The sequence below is a fragment of the Apodemus sylvaticus genome, chromosome 14 (genome assembly GCF_947179515.1).
Source record: "Apodemus sylvaticus chromosome 14, mApoSyl1.1, whole genome shotgun sequence".
Taxonomy (NCBI): Eukaryota; Metazoa; Chordata; class Mammalia; order Rodentia; family Muridae; genus Apodemus; species Apodemus sylvaticus.
In genome coordinates, this window is record NC_067485.1 from 10,023,292 (window position 1) to 10,046,105 (window position 22,814).

Below are 22,814 nucleotides of genomic sequence, written 5' to 3' on the forward strand. Positions count from 1 at the left end.
AGGAGCCTTTGTCCTCTCGGAGTCTGCAGTCTCTGTGGCCCTGGGTGGAGTAGGAAGCTCTGAGTGATGCTATGCTGCCCCAGGCTTGAAGTCCTGCATCATGCTACAGCTTCTGCATTTGCAGAGGCAAAGCATCTCTCGGGAATGGAATTAGGGTATCCTTGTGACACCATACTCAAGAACACTGAGTGCCATCTCAGAAGTGGAATGGAGACGCTATAGCAGCCGTGGCTTCCTGAGTCTGTAGGGATGGAAGGGGCCAGAGTCGGGATAAGCACACAAGCTAAGCCAGGCCCTGAGATGCGTCCTCATCCCCATCCTAGGTAACTGCCCCGCCTCCACACAGGGATTTACCTAGAGAGGCGTGGCAGCCGAGCATCAGGGCTATAGGCTTTGGGAAGACACAGAATAAGGGAGGACTGTGTGCTGTCCCGAGAGCCTGGCGCACAGTTTCAATTGTGCCCTTGGTGTCCTTCCTTCACTCTCCTGGCACATAGTAGGCATTCATCAAATATTAGCTGAGTCCATGCCTTCTGTATGGCATCCACACAAGCAGTTATTTTTATTTCCCTTGGGCACTGGGTTAAATTTCCCACAGTGAATAAGAATCGATCCTGGGAAGATCTGAACTCAGGTTGGTATGTCCTAGAGCTCTGGCTGGAGGCTTTACCCCTCCACTGGTCTAAGGAACAGGAAGTACAAAGACTGCAGTGCCTGACATATTGCTTCTCTGGGAGGTTCCCAGTGACATCCTTCTCCTGAAACACAGGGACGAAAGTAATTGATGAGCTTAATTATCTGTGGAAAGGATATGATGGGGGTGCCATGCTGTCTGCAACACAGAATTCCCCAAACCAGAGGCACATATGTTACAGCACAGAGCAGCTCCACAAGGCAGGGTTTTATCCACACCAGTCATGAGCGTTTCTTCTCACGGAGTGTGACGTTATGGTGTTTGAAAAATCACTCGGTAGGAAACACAAATCACACTAGATAGAGAGCAGCTAGCTTCCTGTGGATCACGGTTGCCCTTCCTTGATGGATTTTGGCCTGATTAATCAAGTTCCAGATTGACATCAAAATAAGTAAGTAGAGACTGGGCAGGGCTGGGGTATGTGGGTGTTGGGGGTCAGGGAGTGGAGGGGATTAGTTTGAACTTTCTAACTTTGAAATTGGGGAAGAGAAGCTCATGGCCGAGGGCAGAATCTGTAACAAGCATCTAGGGCTTTGAAGCTTCTTTCTTTGCTCAGACCTTGGTAGGCTAAGGCCTGGGCCAGGCTCTGAGGCTGTCCTGGCCATGCTACACCCAAGCACACAGCTAGCAGGGAGAGCTAAGACTGACGAAACCTCAAAAGCCGTAGGGTCCATTTTCCTCTGGACTCATTTCTTCAGGACCTGCACACCTGTCTTGTGTCCTCATCCAAATATTTCAAGCGTTCTTTACCACTACTTCCAGGGTATTCTTGTCATGAACATCTCTCCTCCTGTCACTGCTTCCCACCTCTCTCTTCCTGTGCTGGTTGCTGACCGATGGATAGGTTGACATATGTTTTTAACATCTTACCCCAAGACTGAGCTTTCTGCAAATAGTAACTGGTCCCTCGGTCTTTATATCCCAAGACATTACTCAGATCATATTGCAAAATCAGATGCTTCTCTCCGCCTGGCTTCTTCAGGTCACCTTCAGGGGTCTCTGGGCTATAGCTACAGCCTCAGAAGATGTAGTAACAAAACTCTACCTGAAGACATTTCTGGCCTCCTAACGAGCAGTGAGACCCATTAGCCTTTGGCTTTCGTCACAGGGCAGATGTTTAACAGGGTCAGCCTCCAGGGACACCTAGTCTGTCTGGCTCTGCTCTCCTCAGCTTCTGATAATGAAGACAAGAACAGACCCGCTGGGGGAAGACCTGTTGAAGAAAGGGAGAGACAGTCGAGCCTGTCTGCCCTCACCAGTTTCACACCTCAGCCCTGTCATCAGAGAATGGACTCTCACAAGGACATTTTATTACTTAAATGTATTTTTCGCAGAGATGACGCCAAGCACAGAAAAGCCTCTTTGAGTTATATGCCTTTTTCTGTTCAGCCCCACAGGTCTTTCATCTCTAAGCAGTAAAATCAGACAGTAATTCAAAGTTTAAGCTACTGTTTCATTTTAAAAATATCACCTCAATCTTGCTGCATTTGGTCAAAAGTCTTCTTTGGCATTTTTTTGGGTCACTTTTATCTCTGGTTTTATTTCTGCTGGCTCTGATGAACATATACAGGGCTTTATTCAGCAAGACATCTGGGGTGTGTTTTCTCCAGAAGGTTAGAGGAGGAATGGGGTGGAGACAGAACACTGAAGGGAGCTGTAAATAATCCAAGCCTGAATAGTAGGCGATAGTTATCTTGCAAAGGCCCAAGGTGAGATTTTAATGGCTGGTTTGACCTTGGTGAATGCTAGCTCAGGCCAGGAGTTAGGGGATATTCGTAGTGGGCATCTGTTTTCTCATTCTTCAGAGTACATTGAGGACAACTGGGATGGAAGCCATCCAGACTATCAGGTGAAAAGAAAAACTTCCATTGTATTTCTTCTCTCTAGCCTGTGAAGGCTCAAAAGGCGAGAAAAGGAGTCTTTAACTCAGGGTCAAGGTTCTAGTACTGAGACTAAGCCAGGGGCTTTGTGCTCTGTGTTACCTGATAACATGGTTTATAGGCTATGGGACAGACAAGACCCCGGTGCTGCCGTTCTGAAGGTGCCCCGAGCCTGGAGTACAAATCACCCTGCTGAGCTTGTCAGCCATGCACAGGGGCTTCAGTCACTGGGACTGGGCTCCCAATGACAAAGTGTCCCTGTCACCTGTCTTCCCCCAGTTCAGAACCATGAAACAGTGAGTTTGGAGTCACAAAGGACCTATTACGGGGCATCCTGTCACAGTTATCAAGTCTAATGCAGACTCTGCCCTTTCTTGTCACTCCGATGCGGTCATCCCGCCCGCCCTGCCTTTGATGGCTGCTGCAGCAGGAAGAATGGTCCTCTCTTCCATCATCTGTTTAGTGTACTCAGTTTCTCTGGTGATGGATCTGGTAGGTCTTTGGTGGATTCTCTTCCTTTAGTCCCTGGGATGGTTTGTATAAGCTTGGCTATTAGAAGGTGTGGCCCTGTTGGAGTAGGTGTGGCTTTGTCGGGGTGGGTGTGGCATTGTTGGAGTAGGTGCACCACTGTGGGTGTGGGCTTTAAGAGCCTCATCCTAGCTGCCTGGAAATGAGTATTCTGCTATCATCCTTCAGATGAAGATGTAGAACTCTCAGCTCTGCCTGCATCATGCCTGTCTGTATGCTGCCTTGTTCCCACCTTGCTGATAATAGACTGAACCTCTGAACCTGTAAGCCAGCCCCAATTAAATGTTGTCCTTATAAGAGTTCCCTTGGTCGTGGTATCTGTTTACAGCAGTAAAACTCTAAGACAGTTACTCTTTCAACTCATCTAACAATTAAAGGGTTTGCACCATGGCTGCATAGTGTTCTAAGAGCTTGGTATGTGCAAGGGAAACAAAAGACCACGAACTTTGATCACAAGCAACCTGCAAATAGGGGGGCCATGACTGAGGCCCCCCCAGAAACACCCAGGAGAGGCTACATCTCTGTGTCTTTCCTGATTTAGAAATGACATAACCCTGGCCCAATGCATGTCCCCTTAGCAGAGATGTCGCAGCAGCGCACCATTGGGCTTGGTCCTTTCTTCCTCCACTGGGGTTGCGAGGATAGACGACTCAGCAATGACACACCTTGACCCTAGAGCACAATGAAGCACCCTAGGCACACAGACGGGAGCTTGACACAACAGAGCAGGCTGTACCTTCTGCCTCCCCCCAGAGTGGCTTCCAGTAAGCAAGTGGTTCTGAACCTCAGTTTATCTGTGTGTTAGGTGGGTGTTCCAGTTCTTCCCGTGCCGGGACAGGGGTGAACACCGCAGGAAAAAGTGGAGGTAACATTTATTTTTTTAGCACAAATGCCATGAAAATGATTGGCTGTTCAAATTGATGATTCACGATGACTTTAGAAGCCATTCCTGCCAGTGTTGTGAAAGATGGTGCAGCTGTGAAAGGAAAATCCTGAAATCCCAGTGCCAGGTTATCACAGAGAAACAATGTCAGGAAGACAGGGAGAAGGGAGAGGAGCAGGAAGGGGACTGCATCGATGAGGGAGGGTGGCCTAGAAACAGGGCTGGTGTTGGCATGTCTTCTAGGCTCCGCCCCACAGTTACCTGGCAACAGCCACATATGCCTGACTCACTATAAAATAAGGATGCTTGCCCCCGCCTCATTATCTTGCTCTCTTGTTCTCTTACCTTCTTCCCTCTCTGTCCCTTCTCTCCTCATTCCCCTCCCTCCTCTCACTACATATGGCCAGGCCCTAGTCCCCCCCCCCCCCCTCTCTCTCTCTCTCTCTCTATATATATATATATATATATATATATATATATATATACACACACACACACACACTCTATATGTACACACACACACACACACACTACCTATTCAACTCCACTCCCCATGGCTTAAATAAATTCTATTCTATACTGTCATGTGGATGGTACCTCAGGGGAAGGGATGCCTCAGCATGGGCCCACAGAGGCACCCCCTTCCCCCATACCATACTGCACCTCTATCAAACATAGGCAGTTTGACTGGTGAAGACAGCAGAAAACCCATGTGCGATTGCTTAAGCTGGCAGTTAGATACAGTATGATAGCATCCGTCTGTCCATCCCATTCTTATATAGTACTGTGTGAATTAAAAGGCGATCTCACGGAGCTTAGAAGAACATGAGTAAGAACCAGAATGCAGAGAACAAGGAACTCAGAGATGGCCATGGGCTCTGGAGCTTGGGGATCCTTCCTGGGAGTTAGGAGGGAAGGCATCAGAGGGAGGCTCCAGGGACTTGGCCAAGGGATCTTAGGTGGGCTATAGGAGGCCTGAATGGGGACAGATGGATAAATGCTGTAGCAGGGACAGAACAAAGGTGGGGCTGGTGAGAGAGAGAGGAAGGGAGTAAGTTAAGTTGTTCTCCAGTGCCAGGAGTGCTGCCAGTCATGAGACATCTGTCAGCCTTCCGTTCTGCCTTCTAGGCTGCAGGCTGTGAGGTTATCTTCATTTCCTGATAAGGAAGGAGGCTTGGAAGGGTTATGCAAATGCCTTGGATTCTGGATTCTCACCCCTGGTGATTCCCTGGAGCTCCAGGTGTCAGATTCCCTTCTAGGGTCACTCGAAGAGGTGCAGGCAAAGACCTGGCAGACAACAGCCCCCGTGCCAGCTCCACCCCAGCCTGTGCAACATCTCCCTGGACTTCTGACTGTGGAGGAAGGATGCTTGCCTGCAGTCCACTGGCAATGCATGAGAGCACTGCAGGCTGGGAGAGGAGCATCTCCATGCTTCTCTACACTGTTAGAAAATGAGGACAGGTATAAGACTCTTTGCTTACCAGGCACCCCTAAGTGAACAGTGCAGAGCCGGGAATCGATGCAAAAAGCAAGAGGAATTTATTGTTCCAACGCACCGGGGTCATCCTACACCAGAAGGAGAGGTGGTGGCCTCATGCAGCCTGTTTGGTCAGTTTTTATACAGTTTTCAGAGCAACAGCTATTAGGCACAATGTGATTGGCAGAACAGTGTGACGTTTAAACTGATTGGTCTTTAGGGGATGAGGTGGCAAGGACTTCCCTTGTCCGTGGGTGTCCAATAGTTGGCCTGTCCTGTAGAATGTGTCTACGGTGTTCTAGGCCTCCCCAACCCACAGGTAGAGGGTTGGTTCCTCATCCTCTGGTCTGAGGAATGTTAATTATCCTCTTTCTTCAAGGAGGGGTCTGGTGGAATTTTCCCAAGTTCCTGAGCTGACTGACCTCTTCACAGACAGGAAAGAGATGAGTTTATTTTAAGTATCATGGGTACCCTAGAACATTGTCTTCCTTTTCTCCTAGATCCCTTACACCCGGAGAGATGAGAGACAGGATGTCCTGGTTTCCACTCTGCCTCTTGCAGCTCTGGGGTGTTCTCTGCTCCCCCTATGGAAATATCTTCCCTCTTTTGCATTTATTCTCACTTTTTTCCCTTCCTTACCTCAAGACCCAGGACTCCTCTTCCTGTTCGGTTCTTGCCTTTGTCCTCCTCTCTTTTGAGACATGGAAATGTTAATCTTAACCATCTGCAGTTTCTGGTTTGATGATTAATGAATGAATTTCCAGCAAGCCCACTTTTCTCCAGGTACAGACATATGCCAATCACCAGGGTTTACCAGCAAGCACAGTTTTCCGAGGAGAGTCTATTGGGTCAACTTCAGAGGCCTTGTCCTACAAACCCAACTGTGTTTTGAGGCCCTGGCTGGGCTTCTCTCCATTGCAGACTCCTGAAAATTATCTTCCAGAGGGCTCCCCTGGGAATATCAAAGTTTATCTGTTCCCCTGCAACAGCTGTGGGACCTTCTGCCTCAGTTTGAGTCTTTAGTGGGGACCCTGAACCTCTTTCTCTTTCACCATTTTGATGTCATTTCTCCATGCTCACATCTCCTTCTGCCTCCTCACTGAGCATTCCAGACGCCCTGACTTTGACAAAACTCTGACCATCGTAGAAGCCTCAGCATCATAGAATACCCTGAAGCACCATATCTGGCCTTCTCATTCTATACCATGGATATAGTGCCACATGGGGTTATATGATGCACATCCCACAGATTTGGACTATATATTTGTGCTGTGTGCCAAGGTCTCAGAGGATCTGCTTGCTTCCTCCTGGAAGCAGATAGATACACAGATAGGCCGGGTGGGGGCGATATAAGGGATTGACCCTGCGCTCAGAGGCAGGGCCCTGGAAGAGGAAACTGGAGCAGGTGGGAAAGTGAGATGCTCGAGCAGATCTGCCTGTCCCTGGGCTGCTGGCTTTCTTTATTTCTGTGCCAGTCAAGTTTCTTCTTGGTGCTCTTGTCCATTGGGGCTGGGAGAAAACCAGCCCTGATCAGTCTGTGAGTTTGCTTCGGCTGCAGGGCCCCATCCTGGTTTGAACTGAGAGCTGAAGCAGGCTCGGGTACCAGCTCTGGGCACCGCCTTCTCTTCTGCTTGTTCTTCAGTTGGCATCTCCATCAAGTCCTCACCATGCCTGGGTGCTATTCTTGGCACTAAGAGGAAGCAGGCCTGGGAACCAGAAGCCCTTCCTCATCTGTTCTGTCCCCAAAAATCCTAGACGGAGGAGACATGCCATATAAATTTAGAACTATGAATTATCTGCAGCCCTCAGAGGTGTCCTGACAGAACAGACAGCGAAGAAGGAAGTGGCATCAAGCATCTAAAGAGAGGAAGTTCCCGGAATGGGGAGCCAGCAATGGAGCTCAGAACGGGGCTGTCTGGGGAGCTGGAGCGTGTGCTGGACAGGGAAGACCTCTGGAACCTCTCTTTCCCCAAGTATATTGCGGGGGAGGGGGTGCAGGATGGGGGGAGGGAAGCTGTGGTTGTTGATCACAGCTGCAACCTGTTACAGTGTCTCAGCTGCAACAGGCTCTGGGTGGGGAGTGGCAAAGCACTTTCTTTTTTCCAAGCCCCTTTTACCAAGGGAGTTGTTCAGTATTGCAAACTGTTACAGTATCTTTGCCCTCCCTGCTCTCTCTCTCTCTCTCTCTCTCTCTCTCTGTCTGTCTCTGTCTCTCTCTCTGTTTCTCCCTCTCTTTCTCTCCCCCCTCTGTGTTTGAACAAAGCACCATTTTTTTTTTCTAAAATTCCTGCCCCTCATGTGGAGTTTTGCATCTGTCTTTGGTATTTTGTTGTGAGACTCCGAATTGTTTATATATATATATATATAATTATATATATATAATATATATACACATACATACATACAATTTACAGTAACTTCATCCAGTTTTTCATCCCAAAGCAAAACAATTTGTGTATGAATTGGATGAACATTGTCCCCTCTCTTATAGAAAGGTTTTGGTAAGTCATTGACAGGATCCAGGAGAGGGAGAGAGGTAAGGAAGTTTCTTAAGAGAGCAACAGCAGACAGGGTTTTTTTTAGCCTCAGTTTCCTGCCTCAGAACTGGAGGAAGCGGTACCCCTGCAAGGTCTGAAATCTGTGAGTTCACATACATGCATGCAGCCTTCCACTGAATCCTGCTTGCTTTTATCCTAAAGATTTTATGTCTAGGAGAACCTCAATTATTGCCTCTTTAACAACTTATTGAAGGCCTGCTCTTTCCTGAGGGTTAGGCAGGTCTCAGCCAGCAGGATCCAGCTACAGCTCATAAAAAGCCCGCCCCCTACTGGAGAACAGGAGCAAGGACCGTGCTTGCTGGTTAACGTGGCTGTGGACTGTGCTGAGGGCAGGAAACCCCGAATTTTGGGAAGTCTTCAGGAACCACCAGGCAAAGCAAGTCAAACTTCCTTGCCAAGTTATTGCTTTTGTAACCATTGAGTATATGAAGAGCTTCAGGTAGAATGAGTAAACTCTGTACACTATCACCAAATACATTAACTGTTAACATCCTCATCTGTATCTGTTTTCCATATATACCTGTATCCTTTCCCCTGAAGCGTTTAGCAGTTTACAGACATCCTGATGAGTAACCCCTGTCAGAAGATAGGGGTGTCTTTCTATGTAACCATTATCTTAGAAAGCATTTACCATCGTGCACATGGAAAAATAATTTCAAAGCATCACCTAAAATGTAATTCATATTAAAATCATGATGCGTTCTCTCCAAAAAAGTCTTTTATAGCTTTGCACAGTTATTATCACCTAAGCGCCAAGGAGGCTCAACTATCATGTTTGCTTTTAGTCTTCTAACTGGACAGTGACTGTCCACCCCACCCCACCCCACCCCACCCCACCTCACCTCACTCCACCCCAAGGTATGGTTTTTTAGCCAGCTCTCTTGTCAGAGGTCCTCTGGTTGGGGATTTTTGGTTTCCCTCCAACTTGGTTCAAGTCCCACAATTGTGGCTGCAGTATTTAAAATAAATAGTTTTGGATTTATGTATTTTATGTGTATGAGTGTATTTTGCCTCCAAGTATGTACTCGAACCACACGTGTGCCTAGTGCAGGAGGAGGCAGGTCAGAAGAGCACGCTAGTCAGAGCCCCAGGGACTGGAGTCGCAGGTAGTCATGAGCTGCCATAAGGGTGATGGGAACCAAACTGGGCTCTTTGCTTTCACAATAAGTGCTCTTAACCAGGGGGCCATCTCTCCAGCCCCAGCTGGCTGCAGCATTTTATAGAGCCGCTCTGTTTTTCTGTTGGTGGCATATCAGCAGATCATACCAGGCTGTTCTATCATGCTACTGATGTAGTGTCTTGCTCCCTCTATTAAGAGAAAATGTACCTTCTCTGGTATAATGAAACATTCTATGTTATAACTAAACACTTGGAAATAACAACTTTCTGTATGCTTTCTTCCCCATTCATTTTTCCCCACAACATTTTGGGTTGCAAAAATGGCAACTTTCTAATTGTAGCTTTCTTTTAAATTTGGGGGTATTTTTTTTTAAAAAAAATAATAGAGATGGGCTTTTTTATTAGCAGCTTGGTTTAAAGTTTAATGTTCTGCCTTCCTTTGAAACTCTTCAATCTCATAAGAGACACAGATGTGCGGAAGGTACTAGGCTGAGTAAACCAACAAGACCCCATCCTGGGTCACAAACAGGTCAATTGTCAGTTTAATGTAGACTGTCCCTGGGTGATAGAAAGATGGCCAGCCTCCTAGCAGTGCCCAGGGCTCAAACGGCTGGGGACTCTCTGGAAGGGGTCAGGTGGAAAAACAAGGAACAGACCTTTGGCTCGATTCAGAACCTTCCCAACCATGCAGACAGGTGCACCCTCTACTACTAGCCATTAAAAGACACTAATTCAACATCTGTTCTAGGCTCTAAGCCAGCTGGGCAAAGGCCTGTCTCCTTGGTATAGCTTTGTCAGGGAGAGGGAGGCAGGGATGTACCTCTCACATCCTGACACTGCTGCTTTGTGACTGCTTGGTTTGGTTTGGTTTGGTTTGGTTTTGTCTCACATCTTTCCAAGAGACCTGAGACATCTTGCCATAAAGACTCATATTCTTAATTCTAAGCCAGAGCATTGAGGAATATTGAGTAGATGGTCAGGAACTAAGTGGAGAAACAAAGTGAGTGGGGAGAGAGCTACAGAAGAAGGTGCCAAGGCAGAGGTAGAGGGATCTGGCTCCAGCTGAGGAAAATCCTGGGGGCTGGCACAGCAGGAAGGGAGAACTGGAGGGACAGCGGCCGTTCACTCGGTTCACGCCCAATTATTAGAGCCACCAAAGCCCAGGGATTATTTCCCTCCCTCTACTGCAACATGATTTTGGGCAAATGAAAACAAATCAGAATTCATCAACTGTGAACAAAATTGTCAACTGTGAACTGTCAACAGTCTGGTCTAAAAATAGAAGACGATTGGTGAAACACAGCGGAGAAAGCAATTTAAATAAAACGTTAAAAATAATACCCCGCGTATGCAAGGCCCCGGGACGAGTGTGGAGACCTGCATGAGCAGTGAACTAGAGAGAAGTTATTAGCTCTGCTTTATGAATCACAGGAGAGAAGGATTCACCGGCCATTTGCAGGAGACATTCACGCACGCTGACAGGTCGGTATGTTTTGCAAAACAGAAGCAAGGATTGGCTGGGAAATCTGCTAGCACATGTGTTTTTAAATAGGTCAGTGTTTTGAGCACCTGTACACGCTTAGGCAGCGTTTCCTTTCTCTGCTTCTCAGGTCGTTTGGGAAGGCTCTTTTGTTACAGCAGGTTCAGGGTCTAGAAGCTTCCAGGGTTGGTTGTATTTATATCTGTGTTAGCATGACTATGGAGGCTAGCCTGTGCTTAGATGCCCTTACTTGATTTCCTAGTTTCTCAACTCTATTTCTTTATAGAATTGTGGCTAATGATTAAGATAACCACTTTATCATAAGGTCAGTATAAGGCTTGACTATTTCACATGTCCACCCCTCCATCACAGAGCGTGAGTCACAAGGGACACAGCGTAGCAGACCTCTCACATCCTGACACTGCTGCTCTGTGACTGTTTGGTTTTGGTTTGGTTTTGTCTCACATCTTCCCAAGAGACTGGAGACATCTTGGCATAAAGACTTATATTTCTAATTCTAAACCAAAGCATATCCTTGTTCTGGAGTCAGACTCACTCTCTCTCTCTCTCTCTCTTTCTCTCTCTCTCTCTCTCATTCTCTCTCTCTCTCTCCTCTTAAAACTCTAGCTATAAAGTGTATCAGTCAGCTTGGCTGTCAGGCAAAGAACTAAAAACTGAGCTGTGTAAAGGACAGAGTCCCCCTGTCATCGCCCAGGAGGCTGGGCGGTTGAGATCAAACAACTAACAATGGCTGACTCATTTCAAGACAGAGGAGCTGTTCTCTTGGTCTTTGGTGCCTTTGGGGAAGGGAGTGTCTCTGGAGGTCCTTGGCTTAGAGATAGTTCTCTCCTGTGTCTTAACACATCACCATCCTTACCTGGGTACTTCTGTGTCCACATGTCCTTTCCTTATATGGACACCCAAAATCCTGGCTTCAAGCCCCAGTGAACCTGTTTTCCCTCACCTGCCCCCATGAAGCCCCACTGTTACAGAGGTCCAGGTCTGAGACTCACTTGGGCCTAGTTTCCATGTGAGATGTAGTTGGGCCCTAGTGGGAGGTGTATAGCTTCCAGAGGGCTGACTAGGGTCTACTACAGACAGCAGCAGAGGGTCTGCTCTGCTATGCTCGCGTCAGGGTGGGTAGTGAAAGGACTTTTGGCACCAAGATGAAAGGGCTTAAAAGGGAGGAGTATAGGGGGTTAGGTAAGTGTGGCTCGGCGGCCTGGGGGAAGGTGTCCAGGCAGGCCCTTGCCTGGGCACCTCTGCCCCTGAGGGACCACACATACACAGACATGGTATAGAATAGAGTTTATTCAGAGTAGGGGATGGGAGTGAGTGGTAGAGAGAGGTAGAGAGAGAGGGAAAGAGAGAGAATAGAGAGAGTGGAGGCCAGCCATGACCACGTGGAGGGGGGAAAATCCCCAGGGGCAGAGAGGTGATAGTATGTGGGAGAGCGGAGAGCAAAGAGAGAGAGGAGGAGCAAGTAGCCCCTCTTATAGTGGGCCAGATCTCTGGGCGGGGCATACCTGGCTATTGCCAGGTAGGTGTGGGGTGGAGCTTAGACAACACCCCAACATACCCCAATGTTTGGTTAATTAATAAAAGAAAAAGAAAAAGAAAAAAGAAAAGAAGTGACGGCGCATACGGCGAAGCAGGAATAGGGTCGTTGTTGTGATCTGGCTGCTTCATGCTGACATTGGGGTGGTGTGTCTCTGGGGAACCTAGAGAAAGGGGTATGGGGGGTGATTGTCCAGTCTCAGGAGGACTGGCTGCTTCTTTGCTGTCCAGGGTTTGTAGAGCCATTTGAAGATAGGTCAGGAGAACAGGTTCAGTAGAAGCTGTCTGCGTCTGGAGAAGCTGAGAGATTGGAGCATCTGAAGGTTGCTTCTCTGGAGCTGTCCTGGATATGGCAAGGGCCTGGACTTAACAAGATGTTGGAACACATTAGTATAGGTAGGGAATAAGACTAAGTACATTTGGGAGAGAGGAAAATTTTCTTAAGATGTACAATTGAAACCCAGAGGAATCCCACCCTTTGGAAAGGTAGTAAAGTGGGAACTTGGGCAGATGTACTTATCTGGATGGAGCCTACTTGGTCCATGAGCAGTAGATCTGGGTAGGTTTCCTGTAGCTAACAAGTTTATTAAAGAGATAACAACATGAGTTAACCACATGGACAGTCTTTAAGATGAGCCTTTGTGGATCAGAAGGAATAGAATTGAAGGTTGGGACAGTGACAGAGCAAGAAGAGGAAATATGAAGCATTTAATGGAAACAGAGTTTAGGTAAGGAGATAACTGTCTAGCTGTCAGTGTAGTCAGAAGTCTGAGGAATAAACAATAACTTAGTAGTTATATTATTAAAGAATGACAGATTCCAGTAGCCAGCAGTTCTTTGTGGTCTCTGGTCTCCATGCGGCTTTGGCTGTCAGTCTGGCTTTCAAGCACAGAAGATGCACGACTTTTTCTCTGTGGAATGGATACCCATGACATGAGAAATGGTCTACCTTTGTTTAGCTAAGTCATTTGACTCAAGGTATCCTGTTTTGTCCACTGTACTCTTTTAGGCAGCATCCTATGGCAGTGTCCATCTTTCTTCTGAGACCTCCTGGGAGAAGCTATCAGGCCTTTGGGAATTCTGTCTGTCTTAAATCTAATAACAAACTTCTGACAAGATTGAGCGCAAGATAGGAGAGCAATAGTTAAAGAGAGACTAGGAATGGAAATCTTAAATAGCTTTAACAGGTTGCATAGGTAGAGGAAAGTATATTGCCTTGGTTAGTAAAGATGCTAGGATCAAAGTAAGAAATCTGGCAGCAATGGATTAAATTGTGGTACAGAAAATGAGTTTGTCTAGGCAGATTTAGGCTTGTTAACATCAACTTGAGCACGCAGGCTATAGGAGCAAATGAGTTAAGGGTGTGGGAACACAGAATAGGTGAGGTTCAGATTCTTTATCGTTTACCAGACTGTTAATTTTAAAAGTATACAGTCGAAGACAAGTAGCACCCACTGGGTAGGGGAGGGAGTTGTTAACAGCAAACTCAGCGTCCTGAAGAGTGCAGAAACAACTGAAAGGCAGCTAAGCCAAAGAGCCCAGACCTTTGTGAGGACCCTTGGGAGCCAGGGCTAGAAAAGCTGGAGGAAGCGTCCCGCCTGGATCAGGATTTTCAAGGGCAGCTGTAAAAGCCAAAGGGAGACTCAGGATCACTTCTGGATTAGGATACACACCCGAGGGTGGGTCTAGAAGTCCTAAGCAGGAGTGTGGGCTAGGCATGAGAGGAAACCCTTCGTTCCAAAAGAGGTTGGCCAGACTTCATTTGAAAGCTAAGGGTTATTTACTATTATGGTTAATGTTTATTTAAATTTCTAATCTGGTAGAGGGAAGAACCTGACATGTAGCACACATACTTGTGGAAGCCAGTGTGGACCGCTTGGCTGTGGAACCCGGCTCCCCAACCTTGCTTCTCCTGCCTGTGTGTGGCTGCAAGACCAGTCATGGCCTGCTGTATTAACAGTAGAGGACATTGAAAGTGGTGGGAAGGAGACCGCACAGTGAAGAAGAGGGAAGACAGGGTGGTAGGGAGAAGTGGTAGATCTGTGAGAGAATCGGGTAGTAGAATTGGTGGAGCATCCCAGCAGCCATTGTGGAGCTGGGCATGGGCTGTGGCTAGGCTTTTGCAGGTAAAGGCCCTAGAAATCTGTGCTGTAGCCAGCAGAGCTGGACAATATGGTGGTTGGGGGTGGGGCACAGCAACGGGAAAGGAGTGCAGGCTTGCTGCAGCGGGGAGGCGGCATCGCTCGGTAGGGATGGAGCACAGCCGATTCTGAAAGCCTGGAGAGACCGCGCCATGGGTAACAGTTGTACTACCAGAACCTGTGGCAGTTCTGATGGTACAGACTGTCAGCGAGAAAAGCTGTAGCGGGGAAAGTTAGTGATTGCCCATGTGCAGGGTGGAACTTCCTGTCAGCAGAGGAAGTTGGAAGTTAGGTAGCCTGCAGTGACTGGGGAGTAGCTTGTTTCCTATCTTAGCAAAGGCATGGGAGGGGCGGAGCTGCCGTGGCAGCGGTGGTGGCAGCTTCGGCGGCAGTTCTGGCGAGTGAGGGGGTCTGGCGTGGGCAGCGGTGGCTGCTCTGGCAACCACAGCCAAGGCCAGGGCTTGGTGGCGGGGAACAGGAAAGTATCAGTTGTGTGAGGCACTGGGAGCAACCGCAACCATGGCCAGCGCGCCATGAGCCCCGAGGGCCGCCAAGCCACCATGGAAAACCAGGGGAACCAGTAGAATAAATGCTGTGGTTTAGCTTGTTTTGTATCCTAGCAATAAGACGCAGGGGTGAATTAGATAGCCACACCTGGTGGCACTCACAGCACAGGACATTGCCACAGGTGCTGCTGAGTTCCACGGAGGGACGGAACAGCAGTGGTCCTGCGGGAAACGCGGGAAGTGCAGAGACTATTGCTCTGACCAGTGGGGGGGTGTAAGACTTACCCATTGGTGGAAGAGGTTTAATATCCCATGGTGTTTCTCGTTCCGGCCAACGCACCAAATGAAAGGACTTTCAGCACCAAGATGAAAGGGCTTAAAAGGGGGGAATATAGAGGGTTAGGTGAGTGTGGCTAGGTGGCGTGGGGGAAGGTGTCCAGGCGGGCCCTTGCCTGGGCACCTCTGCCCCTGAGGGACCACACACACACAGACATGGTATAGAATAGAGTTTATTCAGAGTAGGGGATGGGAGTTAGTGGTAGAGAGAGGTAGAGAGAGAGAGAGAGGGGGGGGGGAGGAGTCTGGCCATGACCATGTGGAGGGGGGAAGAGCCCCAGGGGCAGAGAGGTGAGAGAGTGTGGGAGAGCGGAGAGCAAAGAGGGAGAGGAGGAGCAAGTAGCCCCTCTTCTAGTGGGCCAGATCTCTGGGGCGGGGCATACCTGGCTATTTCCAGGTAGGTGTGGGGTGGAGCTTAGACAGAACCCCAACAGGTAGGTCTAGAGGAATGGTTTTCCTGTAGGAAGTACCAACGCAATCATCATCCCAGTGGGTGTCTTTCAGTCTGTCTCATGGAGGTCTCCCAGGCCCACCTCCAGCTTTGGCTATTGTGCGCTCTATAAGGAGCTGAGAGGAGAGGTGCTCTCCAGACCAGAGGATTTGCTTCTACCAATTTCCTTTGTTTTACACTTTCAAAGATACTCTTCCTAGCCCCCAAGAAGGCCATGCCTTCTACCCTTGTTTGGTTTTTACCCGCCTCTCTGTGAAAGTCAAAATTGGCACACCCTGTTATGACTGCCTAGAACCTCTCCCCTCAGGGCTGGCGTAGAAGGAACAAACGCAGAGGCTACTTTGCCCAATTCCTCACGGCACAGCAATCAACAGCCAGTTATATCCGAGTGTGGCTCCTGCTTTGCACATACCGTAGGAAAGGTTTTCAATCCCTGTCGTTTGGTCCTAATGTCAGGAGGGAGCTTCTGGGACCCTGTGGTGCTAGGAGGATCAGCATCTCTCTTGCTCACATCTCCCTTGTAGAATCTTCCGTTCTCTCCACTGGGTCCTCTACTGCCTCTTTCCCAAAGAGAAATCTCGCACTGCTCTGTATGCTTTGTTATTGTTTCAGCTCATTTGGGAGCTGGGTAAGCCGAGGCCATGTCTGCTTAGTCGGAGGAAGCCTTCTCTAAGTCATCTCTTGGGCTGTTTATCGGTTTCTAGTGGGAAGCAGCAGAAAGGCTCTGCAGCAACATTGTTTCCCCAGCTCCCATTTTCTTAGCAGGCCTGGACTAAGGGCGTGGCATATGTGCCTTGTGATTATCTCTAAACACATACACTTCGAGCGGTGGCTGACGGGCTCTGTGCAGCCAGCGAGGTCCAGCGTGGGGCCCGGAACCTAAAGCTTGAGAGAGGAAGACGAGCGAACGAACGCCTGTCTGGTGAAGGAGCCTCACTCAGCAGGAAGTCCTTCTCCCAGAGAGACACTTGGCCACCTCTGGGTAAGGCTGGTGTGCACATTGTTTCAGCCTTTCTGTTGCCTCTATCCTGGCAAACAACCTGGTGCCGGAAAAGGACCATATTGTATCTGTGAGGCTTACTTAGGAGAGATGGGTTAGAGCCTCCAGGGGGAACACTATGAGATGCCCAGTTTCAAGTGTTCTGCCCAGAGAACACATCTGCCCAGTTGTGATTTGGGACTCGAATTCAGAGCTTCCCACAGCCTTCCACACGTTCCCTGAGGGCTCCCCACAGGTGAGCATCCTTTCCTGGAAGAATTGGGGTTCTGGCTTGGTTATTACCTCGAGTGTACATTTTGTTTACATTTCATTATAAAATGTTTGACACATAAAAATATGTGTATTATTTATAGAAGTTGTCAAGTCCAGGAGCAAGGTTTAAAAAAAAAAAGCTGCATTAAGATGTAAAGCACCACTGATTTTTGTGGTGCTTCGATGCACCCTACCCCGCTGCCTCCCCTGGGGGTCACCTGATGTTGATGGCACCTGTCAAACACCTGATATGAGTTTTTACAATCTCTGTCTGTCTGCCTGTCTGTCTGTCGAGCCTGCTTTGAATTTTTAAAAGATTCAAATAGAACAGTAGGATTATACCCATCTACATTTTTAAAATTTTATTATTTTTTTACTTTCTGCATGTAACTAATTCACATAAGCCTATGTGAATTATTTTGCTTATATGTATGCATGTGTATCATGAGACTACCTGGTGCCTGTGGAAGACAGAAGAGGGCATCAAATGCTCTATGGGTGCTGGGAAGCAAACCCAGGTCCTCTAAGATGACAGCGAGGACTCTTAACTGCGGAGCCACCTCACCTGGTGTAGAATGAAGCCTTGGGTGCTTCATTCAATGTTACACATCTTCCAGGAAGATAAAAACAACAACAACAAAACAAACAAACAGACAAACAGACATCCTGGAACCTTGCATTTGCCTGGTGCAGCTGGATACTGCTTCCTCAGTGGCTCCTCTCTGGAATATAGAGCTGTCATGGACATGTCAGGGGAACTTGGGAGGGGCTGCTGCTACCTGGCCTACCAGGCTGAGTCGCAAGAGGTCTTGTCTGGGGCTCCCGTTCAGGCAGGGTCATATAGGAAACAGGTGTGTGCCTGCGGGGTGGTGGGTGGAGAAGGCCGACTCTGTCAGCAGCCCGAGGCAAGGCTGAGACCGAGTGGCAGGTGCTAAATGAAACTCCAGGGGAGAGACAGTGGGTAGAGACACAAGGGGTGGGGTAAGTGGCCGAGATGGAGTGCTAAGCTAACACCCTAACTTCGTTGTGCCAGCTGGCTGGGAAGCTCTCTGATAGAACAGAGGTTTGGGGTTTGCTGAACGCGCATTATTACCCTTCTTTCTGCCTTTAGCTCATTTGTTCTATTTCTTTACCAACAATGTGCTGGAAACATCACGTCAGATAAAAGAAAGAAAGTGAAACTTTCCTTGCCACACTTTGTGGTCTAGAAGGAAGCCAGTGGCAGTCTCGCCCACACAGGCTTACCCCTGTGGGGTAAGAGGGGCTCCAGTTCTGCCCCTCTGCCTTCTGAATCTCTGCAGAGAGCTCTTCTGTGGCATGTGACATCTGCAAAGCTTGATGGGAAATCCAGGTGAAGTACTAAACCTGGTGTCCCTTGAAGTGTCTACTGGAACCAGCTCCTTCACTGTCGGTGCTGACCTGTCTCCCTGTCGGTCGGTCCTGTGGCAGTTCTGGAACCAGGAGTGCAGGGAAGGCAGGAGCTGGGTCACAGGGCAGGAGCAACACGCAGATTCTCCCCTCAAGGAGAGCGGAGTTTGGTGAGGGGAAATGTTTGAGTCTGTAAAGAGGCAGTTGCATGGTAGTATGCAAAGGCCCCATGATGAAGTCAGGTGATAATTTAAACTTTTCAAAACAAATGTATACATAAAAGAATATTTTTGCCTAAATTAGATTCAGAAAGTCTCTTTAAAACTTAGTTTGTAAGTCTCCAGTCTGAAACTGAGGGTCATTCTAGAGAGCCAGCCCAGAGGAAGAGGAGGCAGCTGGCTGGTCATGGTTGTCTCTGCTCTAGCTGTACATACTGGTGTGTATGTGTGTGTGTGTGTGTGTATGTGTGTGTGTATGTGTGTGTGTGTGAGTGTGTGTGTGAGTGTGTGTGTGAGTGAGTGTGTGTGAGAGTGTGTGTGAGTGTGTGTGTGAAAGTGTGTGTGAGTGTGAGTGTGTGTATGTGTGTGTGTGTGAGTGTGAGCTTGACAAAGCCAGAGTCACCCCAGGGAAGAACGAATTTCAAGAGAGGAATTGTTCTCACCAGACTGGCCTATGGGCCTGTCTGTGCAGCATTTTCTTGATTGATGGTTGATGTAGGACTGTCCAGTCCACTTTGAGTGGTGCCACCTGTGGGCAGGGGTGCTGTTTTCTATAAAAAGGCAAGCTGAGCAAGCCACGAAGAGCAGAGCAAGCCACGGAGAGCGGAGCAGGCCACGGAGAGCGGAGCAGGCCACGGAGAGCGGAGCAGGAGGCAGTTTCCTGCGCGGTCTCTGCCTCTCTTCCTCTCTCCAGGTTGCTACCTTGGCTTCCCTTTATAACAGACTGAACTCTGTAAGCCAAACAAGCCTTTCCTTGCCGGGTTACCAGGTGTCAGTGTTTATCACAGCAACAGAGATCAAACTAGGGCCCAGTGCTATTTGAAGTGAGAGTTGACACAGTGACCTTTCGGCTTTCTGTCAGCTCATCCTGCTGCCTGCAGGCACATCCCATACCCAGAGGTCTTTTAGCTCCGGCTGCATGTTATCACACAGCCCGACTCACCACACAGTCCTGTCCACACAGCTTTAGATGAATACACACTCTAATGTACTCCAAAGTCAGGGCAAGGGATGTTTGAGGCCCGGGCCTGGCTTCCCTTCACAAAGCGCCTCTGACTCCTGGGAGCAGGCTGGTCACACGCTGGCCATTTCAGGAGCACTCATAAAGGGAACTCGGGCTGGAGAGGGAGCGCGCTCTCTGTATTCTTGCTCTGCCATTGCCCTTGGATGGGTGACAGCTGGAGTTATACCCAGTGATTGCAGAGCCTTTAGAGCCAGCTATAAAGCACTTTTCCTGGGTTTGTAGTTAGTGTGGGAACAGAACATCTCATTCTCTCACAGTGAGCCCACGTCCACCTGTATTCCAGAGAGTTGCTTTGCAAACGTTGGTGGTTTCTCAAAGGATGATTTGTGTTTTCTAAGGCAGGGACTGTGTCTACTCTTTCCCTTCCATTAAATGGTTTCTGCCCGTGGTGCTCGATAAGAGATGCGGGCCGAGCAGGTGCATTGTCAGGTCTGTCTCTCTCCTTCCTTTGAACCTCCACCAGGTTCCCAGGCCCTAGGCCTTTGCAGGAGACTGATTATATGCAAGCCTTGATCCCGAGAATTTGACAGGCAGAAAAGGAGGAAACTCAGATAACACATCTGGGCCAAAGGCAAAGGTGCAGAATCAACCACACTCTGCATAGGTTCAGAGCTCTGAACCCTCAGCCACGTGACAGAAACTATCTCAGGACCCTTACGGGCCCAGCTCTGAAGTGAGACATGCATTTGACTGAGTGCTAAGGTCGTTTATGAGTTGCTTAACCTTCAAGAGCCTCAATTTCTTTTTCCATATTACACAAGTAATAAGAAAGCTGGTGCCCACTGTGGTCTAGGATGCCCGTAAATACCTCCACTATCCCCTACTTGTGTTTTGAGGCTGTTGAGACTTTAACGTTAAGAGACAGGGGCCTAAAAGCTACCATTGTTGGTGACAAAAAAAAAAATGACAGGAAGTTGCAGCTTGCGGACTTCTGACATTGACCCCCAAACTGGATATTCCCATTATATCCCAGGCGAGTTATAGGAGGGCTCCAGGCCCCAAGACTCCAGAGGGCTTGGGGGCACAAACGTTCATTGCACACTGCTCCCAGAGGAAGGGGCAGGCAGCGCACCTCAGATGCGCCATCCAGAAAAGAGGTGGCTGTGTTTTGCTCTGGTCCGAATATGGAGTGTCCCCCATAGGCTCACACACTGGACTGTCCCTTATAGTGCCCGAGGTGTCAGATGGGTTGAATGTTTGGCTTCCAACTGACAATTCTATTTCAGACAGTCTGGAGAATGAAAGCTAGCTGGGGGAAGCCAGCAGCCTGTGTCCTGCCCCAGGCTCCCCTCTCTTCTGCTCTGCTTCCTGTCCACCATGATGCCAGCAGTTCCACCACAGTGTCCCATCGCTGTGGGCTAAAGCCATGAGCAAATCAAATCTTTCTTCCTTTTAAGTTGTTTATGACCAGCATCTGTCACAGTAATGAGAGAGTACGTTACTAAGACTGTCCTCAAGCACTTGCTGTGTGTGGGAGGACTTGTTGGGGAGCCCTCAAGTGGGAGGGCTTCACGGGTCACATAGAACTCCGCATGCATCCACTTTCAGACAATCATCATATTTTATAAATGGTGACAGTTGAAACTGGTGTTAATTTAAGATTTGCTTTCCAGTTCTTCTGCTGTGTTTCAGGAGTTGTTTGGAAAAACACAAAGGGCCAGTCCCAAGTTAGAGTTCTGACTGCAGACCGCTAGCATCTTCATCCCCTTAAAGAAAGGCTACCAGCCGCTCCTTGGGAAGCTGAGCATGCGTCTGGCCTGGCTGAGTGCTAACAGTCTGTCCTCTCTCTCTCTTGCAGTGCAAGTTGGAATTCCATGCTTGTTCTACAGGCAAAAGCCTCAGCTCCCTCTGTGATGGACCCTGTCCATGTCTGCCTGAGCCTGAGCCACTGAAGCCCAAGCCTGAGAAGAGTGGTGAGTGGAAGATAGTTCAGAGGTCAGGGCGGGCAAGGGTTCAGAGGTCAGGGTAGTGCAGCTTGCATGGTTAAGGCCGGCTCACCTGCTTGGAGCCAGGCTAGGACAGAGCTGTTCAGCCTGTGAAGGGAATATGGGCTTACTTGGCTAGTAAGCTCTCCAGCCTGGCCAGGGACTCTGAGCTGAATCACTGTCTACCATTGAAGAGAGAAAAGAGAGCAGAGAGGTTTTTAAAAGAAATCTGTTAGAGCAAGGTGTGTGCCGGCCTCCTTTAGATGGTAGTTTAGCTCTGGCATGGGAGGGGCAGGTTTTCATGGCCTGCCCTTGGGCTAATCTTTCTCCAGTTGTAAACGGCTCACCTGCTTGGAGCCAGGCTAGGACAGAGCTGTTCAGCCTGTGAAGGGAATATGGGCTTACTTGGCTAGTAAGCTCTCCAGCCTGGCCAGGGACTCTGAGCTGAATCACTGTCTACCATTGAAGAGAGAAAAGAGAGCAGAGAGGTTTTTAAAAGAAATCTGTTAGAGCAAGGTGTGTGCCGGCCTCCTTTAGATGGTAGTTTAGCTCTGGCATGGGAGGGGCAGGTTTTCATGGCCTGCCCTTGGGCTAATCTTTCTCCAGTTGTAAACTCTAGAATCCTTTGAACCTCTCAAGACTGGACATCACAGAAACTGCAGAGCTAGATACTGTGGCAGAGGAGAGCTTCCTCCCCTAAGCATTTCTTCATCAATACATCCCACTGGAGCCCAGTCTTAAGCCAAGGGACAGATGAAAGTAGACACCCCTGGGGACCGCTGTTTCCAGTCCAGGATTGAGAGGGCATGTCTTCTAATGGAGAAATAATGTGGTCCCATTGGCCACTGCGCAATTCTGAAATCCAAGTTCAAATTTGTCTTCAGTGGCCATGAGCATTCTTAGCTGTGACTGGCTGGTTCAAAGAAAGCACTGCGTCCACCTGCATGGCAATGTATTCTTATACGTGTATATATGCCAGTGCATGCAAGTGTGTGTATGTAAGAACTCATGTCTCCTAATGCAAGAAGCTTCTTATGATTGAGAAAATGAGCAGAGTGAGGAACGATATCATTTTTACTAGCCATGTGGGCAAGTGGATGAAGACTTTAAGTCAAAGAAGAGCAATGTAGAACAGGAAATATTGTGATCATAAGTAACCCACAAAGATTACTTTGATTTCCTTACAGCAAATCTCATTGCATTTGAGGACCGTTTCTTTATATGATTATACTAAGAAAACTTATATATGATGTACAGTACCTCTTTGTATTTTGACCATGAGGTGTTGAAGTTGTCGTTGTCAATGAGGTCAGCTGTGCAAGTCCAGGTTCTCAGTGCCATCAACAAAAGAACTCAGAGGAAAGCCCAGCAAAAAAAAGTGAGAGGATGCTCATGGAGGACTGTCTCTAGGGTGGGG

General features: G+C 48.5%; 1 protein-coding gene across 2 annotated transcripts in view; it reads left to right on the top strand.

Annotated features, from left to right (window-relative positions):
• The window catches only part of Spock1 (SPARC (osteonectin), cwcv and kazal like domains proteoglycan 1), a 503,404-nt gene that overhangs the window by 390,416 nt on the left and 90,174 nt on the right, over positions 1-22,814 (top strand). For both annotated transcript variants that reach the window (XM_052157287.1, XM_052157286.1), the window contains exon 6: positions 21,271-21,385. In XM_052157287.1, the coding sequence (XP_052013247.1) occupies positions 21,271-21,385 (115 nt within the window). The remainder of the gene's footprint in view (positions 1-21,270; positions 21,386-22,814) is intronic.